Source organism: Triturus cristatus, chromosome 6 (genome assembly GCF_964204655.1).
Source record: "Triturus cristatus chromosome 6, aTriCri1.1, whole genome shotgun sequence".
Classification (NCBI taxonomy): domain Eukaryota; kingdom Metazoa; phylum Chordata; class Amphibia; order Caudata; family Salamandridae; genus Triturus; species Triturus cristatus.
This window is the reverse complement of record NC_140589.1, coordinates 1,515,399,265-1,515,419,291: the sequence shown is the minus strand read 5'-3', so window position 1 is coordinate 1,515,419,291 and position 20,027 is coordinate 1,515,399,265. Positions and strand designations below refer to the sequence as shown.

The following is a 20,027-nucleotide window of genomic DNA, read 5'->3' as shown; positions in this document are numbered from 1 at the left end:
CTATGCGTCTTACTTTTTAGTGTGCACGGGTAACCTAGTTTGCATGTGGTTTAATGACAACTCAATGATGGGTTGGGAATTATTTAAGGGACTAGTACACTTCTAACTTCTCAAGGCTTTTTAAATAATCCAAACTTTACTACGAGCTCAGCTTTAGACAAAAGATGCATAAAACAGTACATAAAACAATACATGTGATAAATAGCAACCTGTAGGGAAGTGCAATGTTCAATTTAAAACATTACATTTAAGAAAGTGCAATGGTTAATTTAAAACACTATGAATTGTTTTTAGCAGCGGAACAGCAAAATGTGAACAAATGACGACTTGTTCATACGCACACAGAATCGTTAACTGGACATAAAATTCAGCATAGAACACAGTTGCAATAATTTATCAATACCACAACATCAAGAACAATGCATCAATTCAAAACAATGATAGAAGTAAAAGCAATTACAGAGAGGAGAAAAAAATGATGACTGCCCAAAAAATCTTAGCCCGCTCCTAGTGCAGTTCACAATATGGCTCTGGGACTAGGTAGCAACAATTTATGTGGAGAAGAAGGAGCGTCTCAACAACTACAGGCCCTCCTTGGCCAAGTACAAGCTGCACCTTACTTTCCAAGATTCAAATTACTCCCTAACGTCCAGATTACACCCTATGCCACACTCAGTGCTCATGCGTACCGACGGTGTCACACCCAATGGTCCAAGTGAATAACACCTCTCACTTCTCTCAGATACTACCAGTTTAAACAAGCATTGGCATAGCCAATAGGTCTCACCTTTGCGACCTTATAAGTGTTTAACCATGCAACAGTTAATGTTGTTGCACCAAGGATATTGTGCTGCATAACTAAATACTTAGAAAGTCCCAAAAGTGAGACCTATTGGCTATGCCAATGCTTGTTTTTTATTGTAGTGCACTGAGACAGGGAGTGAAGGGGCGTGAGATCAGGAGGGAGAGAGGCACACTGGTCTGGGAGGGAAGATGTGACAGAGAGCGAGAGAGGAGAAACTGGAGAGAAGGGGCGGGATGAAGAGGGAGAGAGATGAAGAGTAGGAGGGAAGAAGTTGTCATGAGGAGAAAGAAAAGATTCTACTAAGAGCAGGGAGCGGGCTAAGGCGAAAGAGAGGTGAAGGGACGGATATGTGGTAAGGAGGGGACAGGATGCCACTGATGGGAAGGAGGGCGGGCTGAAGAGGGAGAGCTGCTGTATATGAGAGGAAAGGAGTATGGGAGCGAGCGCCACTGGTGGGAAGGGAATTAATATAAAGCAGGTGGAGAGTATGGGGAGACAGAGGAAATATAAAGAACAAGAGGTGGCATATGAAGGGTGAATTAAAAGACATTTTGGGGGAGGGGGTCAGTGAGAGACGCGTGAGACGGAGACTGCGCAGCACATCTCACTGCTCGACCGCGCGTGAAGTCATTAGCTTTCTATTGATAGTCCACGCCGCCAATGGTATAATCTTTTGTCAGCACTGGCACCTAATCACAGCAGTAAAGAGGGCTAATTGAAAACTAAACTTGTATTAATACCGTATGAGGGGGTTGCAGGGAGGGCAGAGGAAGCTAGAAGGGGGCACGGAGGGATAAAATGAAGGGAAGAGAAGTAGACGGAGAGGAGAGAAAAATGCAACCAACTGACAGACAGACAGGGAGGAGAGAGAGCGAGGCAACCGGAGACACACTGAGAAGAAACAAGAGGGGGAAAGGCGGGAACGAGGAGGAGACACAGAGGAAATGGACACGTTATGGATGACTGGGTGAATGCTTTTTTTAATGTGATGCTTTCAAGCCTTATAATGACGGTTATAATAACTTTCAGGGCCCTGTAAGGGCTTTTCCCACACATGATAGAATCACACATTACTGTAAGGGCACTTCTGTCTGGATGATTTTATCACAGAACCACATGATTATTAAAGCAACAGAATTCGTCAAGGCCTGGTTTGAGTTGGATCCAAAGTATACTTCAAAATGGACCGACTCGGTGCTCCGTTGTACCACAAGGCTTCTTAAGGCATGGACTTTGAACCCCTCTTGATACAGGAGTGCATGTAATGCTAAACAAAGTGACCGTTTCATAGATAATAACAGACTTAGGTCTTCATATGTCGGAATGTATGGTCACTGTCAAGAACAGAAAGAAAGGGTGTCTCAATAAAAGACTCCACCAAGTACTACCATAATGTTAGCCAAAGATCAGCCGAGGTCTCTACGATGAACTTCTCCCACAAAACCACAATCTCGCCAGGTTCTATAGCACTACAATGTACTCAATCCAAAACAATAAAGACCCTTTGCAGCGAAGGCACAGTAGTATACAAACGTACAAGGCACAGAAAAAGAATGTATCAGCTAAGCAACAAAATACAACAGTGAGCACCAAATAAACTCCAAAATACTTTCACCCAACTCGCACATGTCGATGTATAAATTAAAACATACTCACACGCCCCACTGGTCCACGTTCAAAACCTATATATCGAGTTGTCTCCTTTCCGAGACCAGTGTTTGGTCTACATGCACTGTACCCACACAAAAACTGCATGCCAGGTTAGCAACATCCAGGCATGAGGACCACTCCCCTACAACCACAAATCCACAATAAAAATCACCAAAGATAAGGAAGCTTATGGGATCATTGGGTCCTGGAAGAAATTCAGTGGCATAAAGCCCTCACTCACTCTATTTGTACATAATTCGTGCGTTCACTTTTATTCCAATCTGGCCCTCAAAGTGCAAGTAGCAAAGGTTTCTAGCTCTTGTTTTTTTCAAGTCAAGATTTTGCAATACTTCTTTACCTTAATCAACAGACATTTCGATGTCCTGGTCATTAATGCTCTGGTCCAGTGCTCACTGGAGTATGGGAACACTGTCTATTTGCTGCAGTAGGAAAACTTTTCATGCAACTGCAACTTATTCAAAATGCGGCAGCCAGACTCATTGATGGACTCGCTAGATCCGACCATATTTTGGGCATTAGAAAACCGCACCATTGGCTACCCACACAGAGTGGGTTATTTTTAAAGCCAAGACCATTTTCCATGAAGCTGTTTATTAGCTTCTGGCTTATAAATTCATCTGACCAAAGGCATCTAGATGTTTACAGTCAGCAGAACCACTCCTTCTTTCTATACTAGACCAGCAGCCCTCGGTGACCGATCTTTTTCTGTTAGTTCTCCTTTGTCCCTTCAGCTTTCATGCAAATCCTCTCTAGTTCGGTTCAAAATTCCAGTCAATGTATGCTTAAGAAATACCAAGTCACATAACATCAAATAACATACACCTACCAGCAACAAAAAACAGCAAAGCTGCTGGCCTGAAAATCACCCACCTGCAACCAAACAATACTAGGAGGTACCAACCACTGTGAAATGAAGCAACAGTGCCATGACCTAATGTGTGAGCAAACCAATTAAGGGCCCTCAGTAACAGCACCATCCATGCAAGTGTACCACTGTATTGAGAGAATTATAATGCTCGCGCCAATCCCTGAAACAGCAAACCATACATTGAAATACTATTTAAAATGTCCTCGAAAGATGCATAGAACAACCAACTTTCAGTTTTTCATCACTTAAATAGTAAAAAAAATCATGTTGTATTGCACAGAAAGTAGAAACAGTAGGTGGAAAATGTTCAATCCTTGTAACATCCTAAATAAGGGACTGTTAGAGGTGAGCACTTCGGTTCAGTCACTTGACTTAAGACTTGAAGGCCTGTTCTATTCTGCACGACGGTTCAATATGCCACCATGTAAGGAAAGTATTTTCTTGACATTTAGAATCAATTTCCACTAAGTGTAATACAATAGTTTCAAGAATGAGAACAGTAACCCCTAATTGGCCGTTTATTTATTGTAGCATGATTCCTCAATAACAGCCCCCAAAATAAGTACTATTGAGATGGATAGTTAGTTAAAGGGTTACCAAAACTGCCGACTGGCAAAGATCTCCAAGAATGCTTCTTTGAAAAGAAAACTCGACAAAAATGAGGCTGGAGAGGGTGTGAAAGGGGGTTTGGAGATCAAGAAGAAAGACCGGGCAGAGCTCAGCCTTGTGACGGTGTCCCTGACGGATCGGCGACGGCACCCACAGAACCATGACATCACAGGGCGGCGTCACAACGTGCTAGGTTGGTGCTGCAGAAAGTAAGGTGTGCTGCGTAGGAGGCCTCAACATCGGAATTGACTCAGTACTACAGGCCAGGCTTTAGAACTGGACAGAATGACGCAGATGGGGCGCCTGCCCAAAGCAGGGCATACCAACTGCGCCCCTTCCTGGTGCCGGCCATTACATCTCTGAAATGTGGAGCTACAACGGTAGGCACATGACGCTGAAAGGAAGAACAGGTATCAGGGAAAGGCCAGTAAGTAATCTGACTACGGCTCCAGACTAGTGGCGTGCAGGATTAATCCCAAGAAAATAAAAATAAATGATTTCCATTTTCATCTTTACGTAAGTATTCATGAGTAACTTCATATCACAGAAATGAAAGGCGGGGGCGTTAGTGTCCGGTAAATGATTATTGCTTCTAATAAATACTGTTGTCTAGTTTTAGAAACCCGTAATAAATCTTACAGATTAATAATGAAAACAATGTATCTTTGTGGTTAAATGCACTGCAGCTTGGAAAACAAACGTGTGTGCCTCGCGCTGAAAGTAAAAAACACACAAGTTTGATGAGAAGAGGAGGCAGCAGGGGGAGGGGAGAGAGGAGGGGGCCTGCACCTGTTTCCCTTGGAGGAGTGAGCAGAAAGAAGCTCGCTCCCGCAAGGGAATCGGCAAATGTGCACGCGATGCCATTGAAAGCAATGCAACACGTGAACGATTTTGGCGAAAAAAGCAGATCGATTCCAAGAGGTCCCCCCTATCAGCGCATGCGCACTGCGTAGGCGATGTAGGAGAGTAGGGTCTGCAATCCTATGATCACCCAGATTTTTTGCTTTTGCTTCATTGGTTTACGACTTTCTCCGGCTGTGGGCCTGCCAATCAGACCCACAGCCTAGCTGTTCTCTCTCGAAATTAACACACATGTACGTTAGGTGCATCCACTAATTGGAACTGGGCCACCTTGTCAGTCCCTGTCTCAGCATACCACAGGTATCCAGGGCATCGGTGTACCCAGGGCCTACCAGGGGCTGAAGCATGTATTATGCCACCCCTGGAATGGCCGCCCAAATCTGACACAACTGGCTGCACGACAGCTGGGGCCACGTGGTGTAATCACCCGTTGCTGTAGGTGTAGTATTCCTACACCTAAAACCCTAAAATGGACACATGGATTCCTATCAGTCACTCCTATAGCAGGCCTTATCAATCCTGAAGGCAGAGTGCAGGGAATCATGTGGGACGGTGCTCTGGCGCGAGCTGAGCCCGTCGACGGCTTGCGGAACCAAGTCCTATTAGCCGTTCCATGGTGACGCGGGCCAACTACTTTTAATGCATTATAATCCTTGCGGTTATTTGCTAACTTTGGCATCGCATCACCTATACATGTCGAGTAAGGTGTCATACGAATGGGAATACGAACCCCTCGCCAGTCCTGGTGACGGGGTTAGCATTCCCCCCTTTTAGAGGGACACGACATGGAAGTAACCTTGAACCCCGGTTAAAGTTGACTCAAGCCTCAGCATCACAAAATGGATGCTGCCACCAGACACAAGTCTGACCTCCTGCTGCTGGGGGACCTTCCAGCAAGGGGAGCTTGGACAAAGGGTTTCCTGTCGAGGGCGGTGTTAGCACCGTCCCAGACAGGGTTTGTGTATCCCAGGTAGGCAGGGCTGAAAGGAAGGTGATTGCCAGTGGCACCCCGGTGCTCACTGTGCATAGCCCGGCTCAAACCAGTTTCGGGGGCACACCAGCCCCTGAGCTGGCGCGAAGCCGGACAAAGGATAGGGGTGTAACCACCCCCCTCCTGGCTCCACCCATAGGTAGAACCTAGTCACGGGCCAGCCCCTTTTCTTAGAATAAAGGTAGGAGCGAGTCCCCTTCCCAAATTGGATAATCAGATAATCGGATAACTCCGACTCACGAACTTCTTTCCACGAAAGGAACTCTTGACTATTTCTGAAGACTCTCCCTTGTGGCTAAGGAGTAGCCACCCTGCACCAGCAGGCACCATCTAAGCGCTTGCGGTTTGCTGTAAGTCCCTCCTACGGATCAAGACTGCCCAGCTCGACGAGACCCGAGTACCCTGCCATCTCTGACCTTTTACCTACCTCATCAGCCCAGCTGAGAGTCGTAGGTGTGACGAGACCTGCGGGACCGGCTATCTTCAGAACCTGCACGACGCTTATCTAGCACGCCCACCGAGGGACCCTCGAGTGAGTGCACCTAGGGTTTGAGAAGCCCTAACCCTGAGCAGCTCCAGCATCGAAGTCTGCCTCCCCAGCATCCCCGAGATCTGCGTGGGGGCCCTTCCGCTCCTTGTTGTTCACCGCGTTGTTCGACCACTTGCCGACCGGCTTGTGGCCCTCTTCACGACGCACCACGATTGTTTCATCACTAGTCTGGTTGCTCCAGACTGGCTCTTGCTCCCCTTCAACAGAGGAGTACCACGGACCCTCCTGGTCCACTCCCGACGCCATCTTGACTCCCCCGCTTGGGTTGCCACTGCCAAGATCCGCTGCCCCTGCCTGGGCCCAGCATCATCGACAGCAGACACCTTCGTGGGACAGCTCGCCCTCCATCCTGGTCGCCGCCGCGCCTCCTGGTCCGAGGAACAGCCGAGTCCGACGTCACCCACTCACCTGGTCGAGGTGACTTCAGCCGGTACCCTCCTGGTACCCACACGATCGCTGGCTAGCGGTTGAGAACTGAGTCCCCTCTGCTTTCAGGTTTCCTTCATCACCGATCCAGGCTTGGATCGCTCCGAACATCGTCACTGGTCGCCTGCCAGCAACTTCTTCTTTCAGGCTCCTGAGACTACACGAGGACTCCCGACATCTTGCCGAACTTCACGCAGCCGCAGCCTCCGGGCTAGGTAACTCGAGCATCTCGGTGCTCCATCGCAGGTTCGCTCTACAAGTGTCCAGTTCCTTTTTCGTTTAGTCCCACTGATCGGATCACTCCGGAATCAGTACCTCCAGACTCTAAACCATTCGCATTTCACTGTTAGTGTAGATGGTTTCTCGTGCCCCTCGGGCATTTGTGTAAATTGTGCAACTGAAGTATTTTCCTAAGAGTTTTGTAGTGTGCTTAGCTCCCTGACTCATAAAGAGCCAGGGTAGTCTTGTTATAAATAAATATCCTTTTATTTTCATAACAACTGGTGTGGTGTCCTTTCAATTGGTGTTCAAGGGGTATATGTGATGGTAAACAGCTGGCTTAACACGCCCTCTAGAGTTTAGCCTAAAGACTGCTCGTATCCACGCTACTAGGATAGCTGGTCTAAAAGGTTGACTTACAACCAATCATCAATAAGGGTCGTTTGGAATGATACACAGTGATCACTAGAATAGTGAGCACTACATATCAGGCCAACTTCTCACATTGGTGAGCAGCGGTTGGGATTTGAGCTTGCTGTTGTTTTACCACACACGTATCCTAAGAATATCGCAGTGAAAGATCACATAAGTACCCAGGTACATATAACTTAACTTAGAATACTCCGAGTTCTACTGAACCGGCTGTTGTAGTGTAACAGGGCTTAGCACACCCTGACTACAACTCTTAGCAAGGGATCAGTAGGTAAACCCATAGTGTAGGTAGGTGCAACACTTACACCTCACTAGAAAAGCATGTCGGTCCACGGAGAGTCTGCAGGGACTCCCTTAGTGGTCAGTGACCCTCCACAGGTCGTGTCACGATATGCAACTCTTAGCTTCAAGGAGATGAGACAACTGTGTGCCTCCAGGAAGCTAAACCAGGGTTCTAACCCTACCATCGCAATACTGATAGGTCTCTTAGAGGCGTACGATGCTAGGAGGTCCTCTAACCCAGGTCCCCCCAGTGCAGATGGGAACATGCCTCCCTTAGAGGGAACCCTCGGTGACCCAGTCCTCGACCTCCACACAGAGGAGGAGGACGAGGACGAGTTATCGGGAGACGAGGCAGACAAAGGTCCAGTGGTAGTCGGCAGGCTTACAAGGACCAACTTAAGCAGGCATGAGAATGGAACTGGGGGAGCCCCGGGCCCACGCTCAAGCAGGCTTAACCTTGGGAACGGACGAGCTAGGTCTCTCTCCAGAGGCTCTGGCAGATCGGTTCATACACATGTCTCTCAGGCACCTTCTCAGAGAGGAATGACTTCTCCTCAGAGGAGGGAGCATGAAGCGAAGATGCGGGAGGTCAATCTGAGGATCGAGCGGGAAGAACTTGCCCTCGCCAAAGAAAGACTTGCCTTGGCCCGAGAGCAGAAATTAAGTGGGTTAGATCCCGCTGGTGGCAGCATTCTCAATAGAGAGAAAGACAGGGGTATAGACACTAGACACCTGAGTAAAATAGTGCCCCCCTTTAAACAAGGGGACGACATCCACAAGTGGATAACTGCCTTGGAGAGGGCCTGCACTGTCCAGTGCGTCCCCCCAAGTCAGTGGGCAGCTATACTGTGGCTTTCCTTTGAAGGTAAAGGAAGGGACAAGCTCCTCACTACAAGAGCTGAGGATGCTAACAACTACCAAGTCCTGAAGAACACACTGATTGATGGGTTCGGCTTAACCACGGAACAGTACCGGGTGCTGTTCCGCGACACCCAGAAAATTCAGTCTCAGGATTGGGCTGACTTTGTCGATTGTGCCACTAAGGCTTTGGAAGGCTGGTTGCTGGGTTGCAAGGTTACTGATTACACAGGATTGTACAATCTTATCATGCGAGAACAGATTTTAAACAACTGTCAGAACCAATTGTTGCATCAGCACCTTGTCGACTCGGATCTGACCTCTCCCCAAGAATTGGGAAAGAAGGCAGACAGATGGGTCAGAACAAGGGTCAAGCAGAACCAGAATCAGAATCAGGGTGGTCAGAAGAAAGCAGACCAAAAGGGTAACAAGAACGAACAAAATGACCAGAAGTCTTCGACAGGTCCCCAACGAACCAAAGAGGGTGGGGGTCAGGCTTCACAGAAGAAGAAGACTCAAGAAGGCCAGTCAAAAAGGTGGTGCCAGTACTGTAAAAGTAAGACTCACTGGTTTAGTGAGTGCACCAAGAAAGGAGGGCAAACTCCTACCACTGCAGCCCCTAAGGCACCTGCGCCCCCTAGTACAGTCAGCAGTGGTAGTGCACCTCCCAAGGCATTAGTTGGGTTAACCTTGGGAACCGAGGGGAGTGACGACTTAGTCGGCACGCTCACTCAGGCCGTCCTTGTCTGTACAGGGGATATGGATATGTCCCCTGATGCCAGTCCCAATACTTTGGGCAAATACAGGCAGACACCTTTGATAAATGGAAGAGTGGCTCAGGCCTACAGGGACACGTGTGCCAGTGTCACCATGGTGACGCCTAACTTCGTGGACCCTGGACAGATCATGCTAGGTACCAGTTACCTAGTGACCAATGCCAGCAACGTCACTACCAATCACAGTATGGCAGTTGTTGATTTCTCCTGGGGAGGGGTAAGTGGCCCGAAAAAGGTTGTGGTTAGTTCAGACCTCCCCGTAGAATGTCTGTTGGGCAATGATTTGGAAACGTCACAATGGTCAGAAGTGGAGCAGAGGACTCACATGGAAATGTTAGGTTTGCCAGCACATGTCCTTGCTGTGACCAGGTCACAGGCCAAAAGATGCCCCACTGAACAGGTGCTGGATCCTGGAAGAACGGACCAGACACCTTCCAAGAAAAGGAGCAGTAAGGGTAAGGCTTCGCCTTCCCCCTTGCCCCAGGTCGTGGATCAAGTCTCCGAGGAGGCTGACCTTAAAGAACTGAGGGAAACTGAGCCGCAAGAGCTTGAACCTGGTCAGGTTGAGTTTCTGGGCTCAGGGGGACCCTCCAGGGAAGACCTGGGGAAGGCACAGTTAGACTGCCCCTCACTTGAACCCCTCAGACAGCAGGCCGCTGCTGAGGCTGCAGGGAACGCCACAGGTACCCACAAAGTGTACTGGGACGATGGACTCCTGTACTCTGAGGCAAGAGACCCCAAACCTGGTGCGACCAGGAGGCTGGTCATCCCCTTGTCTCTGAGAGGTTTCCTTCTCACCTTGGCCCACGAGATTCCCCTTGCAGGTCACTTAGGCCAGAATAAGACTTGGGACAGAATTGTTCCACACTTTCACTGGCCCCACATGTCCGAAGATACGAAGGAGTTTTGCCGCTCCTGTGTCACTTGCCAAGCCAGTGGTAAGTCAGGTGGCACGACAAAGGCCCCCCTCATACCACTACCAGTGGTGGGGGTACCCTTTGAACGAGTGGGGATCGACATTGTCGGACCAATGGAACCCCAGACAGCATCAGGGCACAAGTTTATACTGGTGGTGGTGGACCACGCCACCAGGTATCCTGAAGCTTTTCCCCTTCGGACCACTACGGCACCTGTGGTGGCACGGGCCCTACTTGGAGTGTTCTCCAGAGTGGGCTTCCCTAAGGAGGTCGTCTCAGACAGAGGTGCAAACTTCATGTCGGGATATCTGACTGCTATGTGGAAGGAATGTGGTGTCAACTACAAGTTCACCACACCCTATCACCCACAATGCAATGGGCTTGTTGAGAGATTCAACAGGACCCTAAAAGGGATGATTCACGGGCTACCTGAAAAGCTTCGGCGGAGATGGGATGTCCTGATACCCTGCCTCTTGTTCGCCTACAGAGAGGTCCCGCAGAAGGGGGTTGGCTACAGCCCTTTTGAGCTTCTGTTCGGACATCCTGTAAGGGGACCCCTTTGTTTGGTAAAGGAAGGATGGGAGAGACCTCTCAGAAAGCCGGCATCAAACATTGTGGACTATGTGCTCGGTCTCCGCTCGCGGATGGCGGAGTACATGGAAAAGGCGTCTAAAAACCTGGAGGCGAGCCAAGAATTACAGAAAGCTTGGCACGACCAAAAGGCTGTCCTGACTGTGTACCAGCCTGGACAGAAGGTGTGGGTGCTGGAGCCAGTGGCCCCAGCAGCACTCAAAGACAAATGGTCTGGGCCCCACACGATCATTGAGCAAAAGGGGGAGGTCACCTACCTGGTAGACCTGGGAACTCCCCGGAGCCCCCACAGGGTGCTCCATGTAAACAGGCTCAAGGCATATGTCAACAGGGAGAGCATGGGCTTGCTCATGGCCACAGATGAGGGACAGGAGGAGGAGAGTGACCCTCTCCCAGACCTGCTCTCTCAGAACCCTGACGATGGATCAGTAGATGGTGTTGTCTTTTGTGGCAGCCTCTCTGGACATCAACAAGAGGATTGTAAACAGGTTCTTCAATCCTTTCGACATATGTTCTCTCTGACACCCAGTCAGACCAAGTGGTGTACCCACGAGGTCGACACTGGGGACAGTCTGCCCGTAAAGAGTAAAATCTATCGGCAACCTGATCATGTCAGAGACTGCATCAAGACAGAGGTGCAGAAAATGTTGGAGCTGGGAGTCATTGAACCCTCGGACAGCCCCTGGGCTAGTCCCGTAGTGCTCGTGCCGAAACCTCACACCCAGGGCGGTAAGAAAGAGATGAGGTTTTGCGTGGACTACAGAGGTCTCAATGCGGTCACTAAGACCGACGCCCACCCGATACCAAGAGCAGACGAACTTATCGACCGGTTGGCCTCGGCCAACTACTTAAGTACGTTTGACCTGACAGCTGGGTATTGGCAAATCAGGTTAGCTGAGGAGGCCAAGCCCAAAACAGCATTTTCTACCCCGGGTGGGCATTATCAGTTCGTGGTAATGCCCTTTGGTTTGAAAAATGCACCTGCCACCTTCCAAAGGCTGGTGAATCGAGTTCTCACTGGGTTGGACGACTTCTGTGCGGCGTATCTGGACGATATCGCTGTCTTTAGCTCCACCTGGGAGGATCACCTGGTCCACCTGAGGAAAGTGTTAGAGGCCCTGCAGAAGGCAGGCCTCACTATCAAGGCCACCAAGGGCCAGATAGGGCAGACACAGGTTGTATATCTGGGCCACCTTGTAGGTGGAGGCCAGGTTCAACCATTGGAGAGCAAAATACAGGCCATCCAGGACTGGGCTCCTCCAACCACCCAGACTCAAGTTCGAGCTTTCTTGGGCCTGACTGGTTATTACCGGAAATTTGTCAGAAATTATGGATCCATTGTGACCCCGCTAAACGACCTGACAAGTAAAAAGATGCCAAAAAAAGTTCAGTGGACAGCAAGCTGTCAGAAGGCATTCGATGACCTAAAGCAGGCCATGTGCACAGCACCTATCCTAAAGAGTCCAGACTACTCCAAACCATTTATTGTCCAAACAGACGCTTCGGAGCTGGGTGTGGGAGCTGTTCTATCGCAACTGAATTTTGATGGTCATGACCAGCCCATAGCTTTTATTAGCAGGAGGCTGACCCCCAGAGAGAAGAATTGGTCAGCTATTGAGAGGGAGGCCTTTGCTGTGGTTTGGGCCCTGAAGAAGTTGAGGCCATACTTGTTTGGCACTCACTTCAAGATTCAGACCGACCATAAGCCCCTCTTGTGGCTAAATCAAATGAAGGGTGAAAACCCCAAACTACTTAGGTGGTCCATTTCCCTACAGGGGATGGACTTCACAGTGGAGCATAGACCTGGCACTGATCATGGCAATGCAGATGGGCTCTCCAGGTATTTCCACTTAGAGCAAGAAGACTCACCTGGTCAAGGTTAGCTTATTGTCCCGAAGTTTGGGGGGGGGTCATGTAGGAGAGTAGGGTCTGCAATCCTATGATCACCCAGATTTTTTGCTTTTGCTTCATTGGTTTACGACTTTCTCCGGCTGTGGGCCTGCCAATCAGACCCACAGCCTAGCTGTTCTCTCTCGAAATTAACACACATGTATGTTAGGTGCATCCACTAATTGGAACTGGGCCACCTTGTCAGTCCCTGTCTCAGCATACCACAGGTATCCAGGGCATCGGTGTACCCAGGGCCTACCAGGGGCTGAAGCATGTATTATGCCACCCCTGGAATGGCCGCCCAAATCTGACACAACTGGCTGCACGACAGCTGGGGCCACGTGGTGTAATCACCCGTTGCTGTAGGTGTAGTATTCCTACACCTAAAACCCTAAAATGGACACATGGATTCCTATCAGTCACTCCTATAGCAGGCCTTATCAATCCTGAAGGCAGAGTGCAGGGAATCATGTGGGACGGTGCTCTGGCGCGAGCTGAGCCCGTCGACGGCTTGCGGAACCAAGTCCTAATAGCCGTTCCATGGTGACGCGGGCCAACTACTTTTAATGCATTATAATCCTTGCGGTTATTTGCTAACTTTGGCATCGCATCACCTATACATGTCGAGTAAGGTGTCATACGAATGGGAATACGAACCCCTCGCCAGTCCTGGTGACGGGGTTAGCATTCCCCCCTTTTAGAGGGACACGACATGGAAGTAACCTTGAACCCCGGTTAAAGTTGACTCAAGCCTCAGCATCACAAAATGGATGCTGCCACCAGACACAAGTCTGACCTCCTGCTGCTGGGGGACCTTCCAGCAAGGGGAGCTTGGACAAAGGGTTTCCTGTCGAGGGCGGTGTTAGCACCGTCCCAGACAGGGTTTGTGTATCCCAGGTAGGCAGGGCTGAAAGGAAGGTGATTGCCAGTGGCACCCCGGTGCTCACTGTGCATAGCCCGGCTCAAACCAGTTTCGGGGGCACACCAGCCCCTGAGCTGGCGCGAAGCCGGACAAAGGATAGGGGTGTAACCACCCCCCTCCTGGCTCCACCCATAGGTAGAACCTAGTCACGGGCCAGCCCCTTTTCTTAGAATAAAGGTAGGAGCGAGTCCCCTTCCCAAATTGGATAATCAGATAATCGGATAACTCCGACTCACGAACTTCTTTCCACGAAAGGAACTCTTGACTATTTCTGAAGACTCTCCCTTGTGGCTAAGGAGTAGCCACCCTGCACCAGCAGGCACCATCTAAGCGCTTGCGGTTTGCTGTAAGTCCCTCCTACGGATCAAGACTGCCCAGCTCGACGAGACCCGAGTACCCTGCCATCTCTGACCTTTTACCTACCTCATCAGCCCAGCTGAGAGTCGTAGGTGTGACGAGACCTGCGGGGCCGGCTATCTTCAGAACCTGCACGACGCTTATCTAGCACGCCCACCGAGGGACCCTCGAGTGAGTGCACCTAGGGTTTGAGAAGCCCTAACCCTGAGCAGCTCCAGCATCGAAGTCTGCCTCCCCAGCATCCCCGAGATCTGCGTGGGGGCCCTTCCGCTCCTTGTTGTTCACCGCGTTGTTCGACCACTTGCCGACCGGCTTGTGGCCCTCTTCACGACGCACCACGATTGTTTCATCACTAGTCTGGTTGCTCCAGACTGGCTCTTGCTCCCCTTCAACAGAGGAGTACCACGGACCCTCCTGGTCCACTCCCGACGCCATCTTGACTCCCCCGCTTGGGTTGCCACTGCCAAGATCCGCTGCCCCTGCCTGGGCCCAGCATCATCGACAGCAGACACCTTCGTGGGACAGCTCGCCCTCCATCCTGGTCGCCGCCGCGCCTCCTGGTCCGAGGAACAGCCGAGTCCGACGTCACCCACTCACCTGGTCGAGGTGACTTCAGCCGGTACCCTCCTGGTACCCACACGATCGCTGGCTAGCGGTTGAGAACTGAGTCCCCTCTGCTTTCAGGTTTCCTTCATCACCGATCCAGGCTTGGATCGCTCCGAACATCGTCACTGGTCGCCTGCCAGCAACTTCTTCTTTCAGGCTCCTGAGACTACACGAGGACTCCCGACATCTTGCCGAACTTCACGCAGCCGCAGCCTCCGGGCTAGGTAACTCGAGCATCTCGGTGCTCCATCGCAGGTTCGCTCTACAAGTGTCCAGTTCCTTTTTCGTTTAGTCCCACTGATCGGATCACTCCGGAATCAGTACCTCCAGACTCTAAACCATTCGCATTTCACTGTTAGTGTAGATGGTTTCTCGTGCCCCTCGGGCATTTGTGTAAATTGTGCAACTGAAGTATTTTCCTAAGAGTTTTGTAGTGTGCTTAGCTCCCTGACTCATAAAGAGCCAGGGTAGTCTTGTTATAAATAAATATCCTTTTATTTTCATAACAACTGGTGTGGTGTCCTTTCACTTGGTGTTCAAGGGGTATATGTGATGGTAAACAGCTGGCTTAACACGCCCTCTAGAGTTTAGCCTAAAGACTGCTCGTATCCACGCTACTAGGATAGCTGGTCTAAAAGGTTGACTTACAACCAATCATCAATAAGGGTCGTTTGGAATGATACACAGTGATCACTAGAATAGTGAGCACTACATATCAGGCCAACTTCTCACAGGCGAGACCTAAAAAAACAATAGCACTAAGAGAACTCATTTAGACTAAAAAATTAAGATTGAGATGCTGGCTCTATATGACACCCAAAGCCTACGCTTACCGTCTGTGTCATGCCCAGTGGTCCAAGCAGCGAGGCCCCACCCCTGTATCACACCCAGGGATAAAGCATACCCTCTGTGTCTCACCCAGTGGTCCAAGCATTCCCTTTATCACACCCAGAGGTAGGCGTACCCTCTGTGTCATGATCAGCGGTACAAACGGTCCCTGTATCACACCCAGAGACAGGGTTACCCTATGTGTCATGCCCTGTGGTCAAGCGACTAAACAACCCTCACCTTTCTTAGTGTGCTCACTATCATAGCAAGGTAACCTCCAAAGGATCGCCACCAAGGCCAACATGCGACTACTCAGCTTGAACTCATAAAATAGGCAATATGTCAGATTTCTGTTAGTGGCAGGGTGCTCAGGTTAGATTTTTAGACTTCTTCCTAGATTAACATACGCCAAATATTGGGACTAAGGATCAGATGTAGCCTATTACCCACTGTCAGCTGCTTCAGGACAGACATCCGCCCTGCAGATTTAACAGAACTTTCAATCAATTGTGGCGTCTGCTCACCATTCTTGCTGCGCAGAAGTGAATCCGTATAGGTGGGATCCTGTTCCTTCAGCTGCAGTCTGGCGTGAAGCACCAATCTCTCCTATCTGGCTTACAAAGATGTTACTTGAATGGACATTACCTTGAAATATTAAAAGACAAGAGGCATTTGGCACAACAGGAACAGTTGGTTTAATCAAACAGAGCGACCGGGAGAACATGCAACAGAGTCGGGACTGAAGACTGTCTTATACATTGGTTTTGGCCCTCATTTAATACATTTCAAAAAGTATCATAAAGGAATTTGCACATACTTTTAGAACAGGAATCTGGGCTAATCACGACCCATAAATCTGGTCATTTGATATGAAGCTCAGGTGAATCTCGACTTTGCGTGGACACAATGTGGGGCCAGTGGGTATGTGTCCAGATGTCCGACATGGGGAGCACGTGATCACTGCATGTAGTGTGCATGCGGGCTTCTGATTGGCTGAGTGTTCCTAACTTAGTGTGGCATCTGACTTTATGGTGTTTTGGGAACGTGCGCCTCTCGCCAATCTTGTTTTATTGGGGCCTATCTCCCAAGACCATTGTGGTGTTGCTTCCTATTTGTCGGATCGATTTGGGTTTTCCTGTTCGAACATTTGTCTAAGGGTTATGTGCCACCCACCTGTGATCTGTCAATCAGTTGCTTCAGGCCTAGGTCACAAGGCCTGCCTGGCCATGTATTTATTACTCAGGGTTTATGGGGAGGTCATATCGGGTGGATTCTACAAAAGTGATGCAAGTTTATTGTTATATGTACATATATCATGGTGAACATCAACATCGTATTTTTCAATATTAATAATATGATTCAGACGTTATGCAATTTTTAGGAAGCAAAGAAAATGTAAACTATTGTTGAATGTGTGTATTCTAAACTGATAATAAGTTTGTAAATGAAAGCAATGCTGATGAAGATGGACTGCGTTTGTATGTGCTTAGTTCTGTGTGTTTGTTTGAAGTGGATTTAGTATATCTCAAATGAAAGCAAAATAGAATACTTGTAAGTTAAATGGCTCACAGTCATGTTCTAATGTCTCTCATACATTTATCTCATTTTCAGATTCTGGTTTTACTGGCGGATTGCATCTGTCCACCAAAACCAAGATATAGAGCGGAAAGATTTGGTAGGTTTTCTTGGGCAATTGAGATGTGCATTGATCCATGATATATTCGATAATATGTAAACTTTCCATGTTATGTTGGTAGAAATGTATACATCCGTGTTATTTTACTGAAAACCCTACAGTGGTAATCTATTAAGCAAGTTACACATCAGGACACTTTCAGTCAATTTGAAATTGACCTAATAATATATTTTTGGCACTTATAGATTACATTTTTTCTAATGCAAAAAAATGTTAGAACTACATCAACATCGCATATACGAAGAAGACTGCCTTAAAATGTGTTTTGGTGTTATAGGTAGATGCAAGTGTATATTTTCTGTGTAATTTGCCTTAACCAGAAACCCGCAGAAACACTTAAAGGCATGGGCAATGTAGGTAATTGTCCATGCCCCCCACTTTCCAAGTAGACCCCTGGTAGAGTTCTCTCTCTCTCTCTCTCTCTCTCCATTTCTCACCTCTATCAGTTTTTCTAGCTCTCTTTACCTCCATTTGTGTCTCTCTCTACCCCGCTCAGCCTCATTACACCCTCTTTATCTCTTGCCCCACTTCTCTTTCTAATTCCCTAAAACATACCATTCAAATTATCTCCATGTCTACCTTGCCTCTCTCTCATTATAACTATCCTTTTTCTGTCTAACTTCCTTTCCTCTAGTTTACTTCTCTCGGTCTCCTCTCTGACTTGTGGTATGTTGTCTCTATAGCTCATCAATTACTACATTCCCTCCCTTCTTTTTATTTATCTCACATCTCTATCAAACCCCTTTCTCTTACTATTCCTAGGTCTCCTCTGTCAACCTATACTTTTCTTTCTGTGCCTCACCTTCTTTCTATTTCAAAGCTCTCTTCATTGTTCATCTCACCTCTTCTATCCCTCCTTCTCGCTATACCTTTCTTTACATCTGCTACCCACACACTCTCTTTATGCCAACAGTGGGCCCCAAAAGTTGTCTTGTCTAGTGCACCAAAAATCTCCAGGTTGGTCCTGAAATAAAAAAATATATGCTATCGCTAGTTTTCCGCTATTTCAGATGAATGGTTCTATATGTACAGTGATGTTTTTAATGAAAATTGTGTTTTGTTACAGTTACATTTTAATCAGATTCTAAAAATAACAACAGCTTCATCAATCCAATTTCTAGCCACTTCATGCTTTTGTAAACATACAATGTTTTCTACGTTGGAGACAAAACTACAGTATTTGCAACTGCGAGAATTTTCATTTCTTCCCTCTCCATTCCACCTCTCATCTCCCAGCAATCTACCTGAGACGCAATCTTTAGCGGCCTAAGTTCCAACAACAACCCTCCATCTTCACACGGTCTCTGTCCAGCACTGCTTGAAGCAATTTAAATGGTACGGCAAAGCAACGCGCTTTGCCAATGGTTTTCACTTTGTTTTCAAAATGGCGTAGGTAAAACCAGCTTGCACATGAAGGACTTGTTCATATAGACTCGCCCCAAAGTAATGCAGACAAAAATAACCAGTACAAAACACATAAGAACAAAGAAAGGGATGTCTAGTCTACACTTAATGCCTGCCTCAATAATACTTAGCATGCCTGACAACAATAATGTTTTGCATGTCTGACAGACATAAAATTCTCCAGCACCCTCCAACTGAGAACAACACTATTTTCCCCATACAGGCAAATCATTCCACAATCCACCAGCTTTCAGTAAATAGTCTCACTTCTGTAAGCCCTTGTTAGACCTGGCACTTCTTGGCGTGATTACCCCTGACTTTTTGCCTCTATCTCCGCTATTTTTGACTGACTTAGACGCTTTGGACACTTTGCCACTGCTGATCATTGTCAAAGTGCAAGTGCTCCCTGTATAAAGTGTAATGGTAATTGGTTGTCCATGATTGGTATGTTTGCCTTACTAGTAAAGTCCCTAGTAAAGTGCACTATATGGGCCAGGGCTGGTAATGCAAATGCTACTAGTGGGCCTGCAGCACTATTTGTGCCACCCACACTTGTGGAAGTCGCTTTAAAAAGGGAACACAGGCCTGCCATTGCAGTGCCTGTGCGCAGTTTCCTTAACTGCCATGTTGTTCTGTCAAATGCACTCACTTGCCAGACCTTACCCTTCCCTTTCTAGGCACATCAGACACCCCTATGGTAGGTCTAGGGTACTCCATGGACAGGGTGTAGTGCATGTGAAAGGTAGGACATGCACTAAGGTGTGTGTCATGCCCTGACAGTGAAATAATCTCCATTTCGTTTTTCACTGCTGAAAGACCATCTTGCCCATAGGACAGAATGGGAAGGCTGTGTAATACGTTTTCCAGCCTATCTTTCTAAAGGCTTAAGATGGAAAGGTGAAGTTTAGTATGCCTGAACTCCCAATGTGTTAATACATCTTTTTTATGAAGGTGGTTTCTGCACTGTTTGTTCAGAAGCCACTCTTTCAGAAGTGGCTGAGTTTTTGTGCTCTGACATTTCTGTGTGTCTCAGCCTGGCTGTGGATTGACTGTCTGGATTTGAAAGAGATAGGATATGGTGAATGTCTTGACCCAGGGGAGGAGGTGAGACAGCAACAGGCTGACCTGCATCTGGAGTGTAGGGGTAGGAGAAGCCCCAAGAGGTGAAGAGGCCTGGGTTGCTGCTATAAAACAATTGGCTCATCTCCTGCTGAGTGATTAAGAATCCAGACCCCCACTAATCAAAGGAAGAGAGGTGTCACTGCCAGGGAGGCACCCAGAACTGGTTTGAACAGGGGTCAGTGCCCCCTGAAACACAAAGACTTCAAAGCCATTGAGGGGTATAACTATGAGAGCTGAAGCCCATGAACTTTGGAGAATGGCTTGATCAAGTGTGAACAAGACTGGAGCTACTTCGTGGTCAAGAGGACCTTTGCCAAGGAAGACACAACTGATGAGACTGAAGGAT

General features: G+C 48.3%; 1 protein-coding gene across 2 annotated transcripts in view; it reads left to right on the top strand.

The window, feature by feature from the left end:
* Nucleotides 1-20,027, top strand: part of TMX4 (thioredoxin related transmembrane protein 4) — a 347,052-nt gene that overhangs the window by 286,457 nt on the left and 40,568 nt on the right. For both annotated transcript variants that reach the window (XM_085612644.1, XM_085612645.1), the window contains exon 7: nt 17,071-17,134. In XM_085612644.1, coding sequence (XP_085468770.1) covers nt 17,071-17,134 — 64 coding nt within the window. The remainder of the gene's footprint in view (nt 1-17,070; nt 17,135-20,027) is intronic.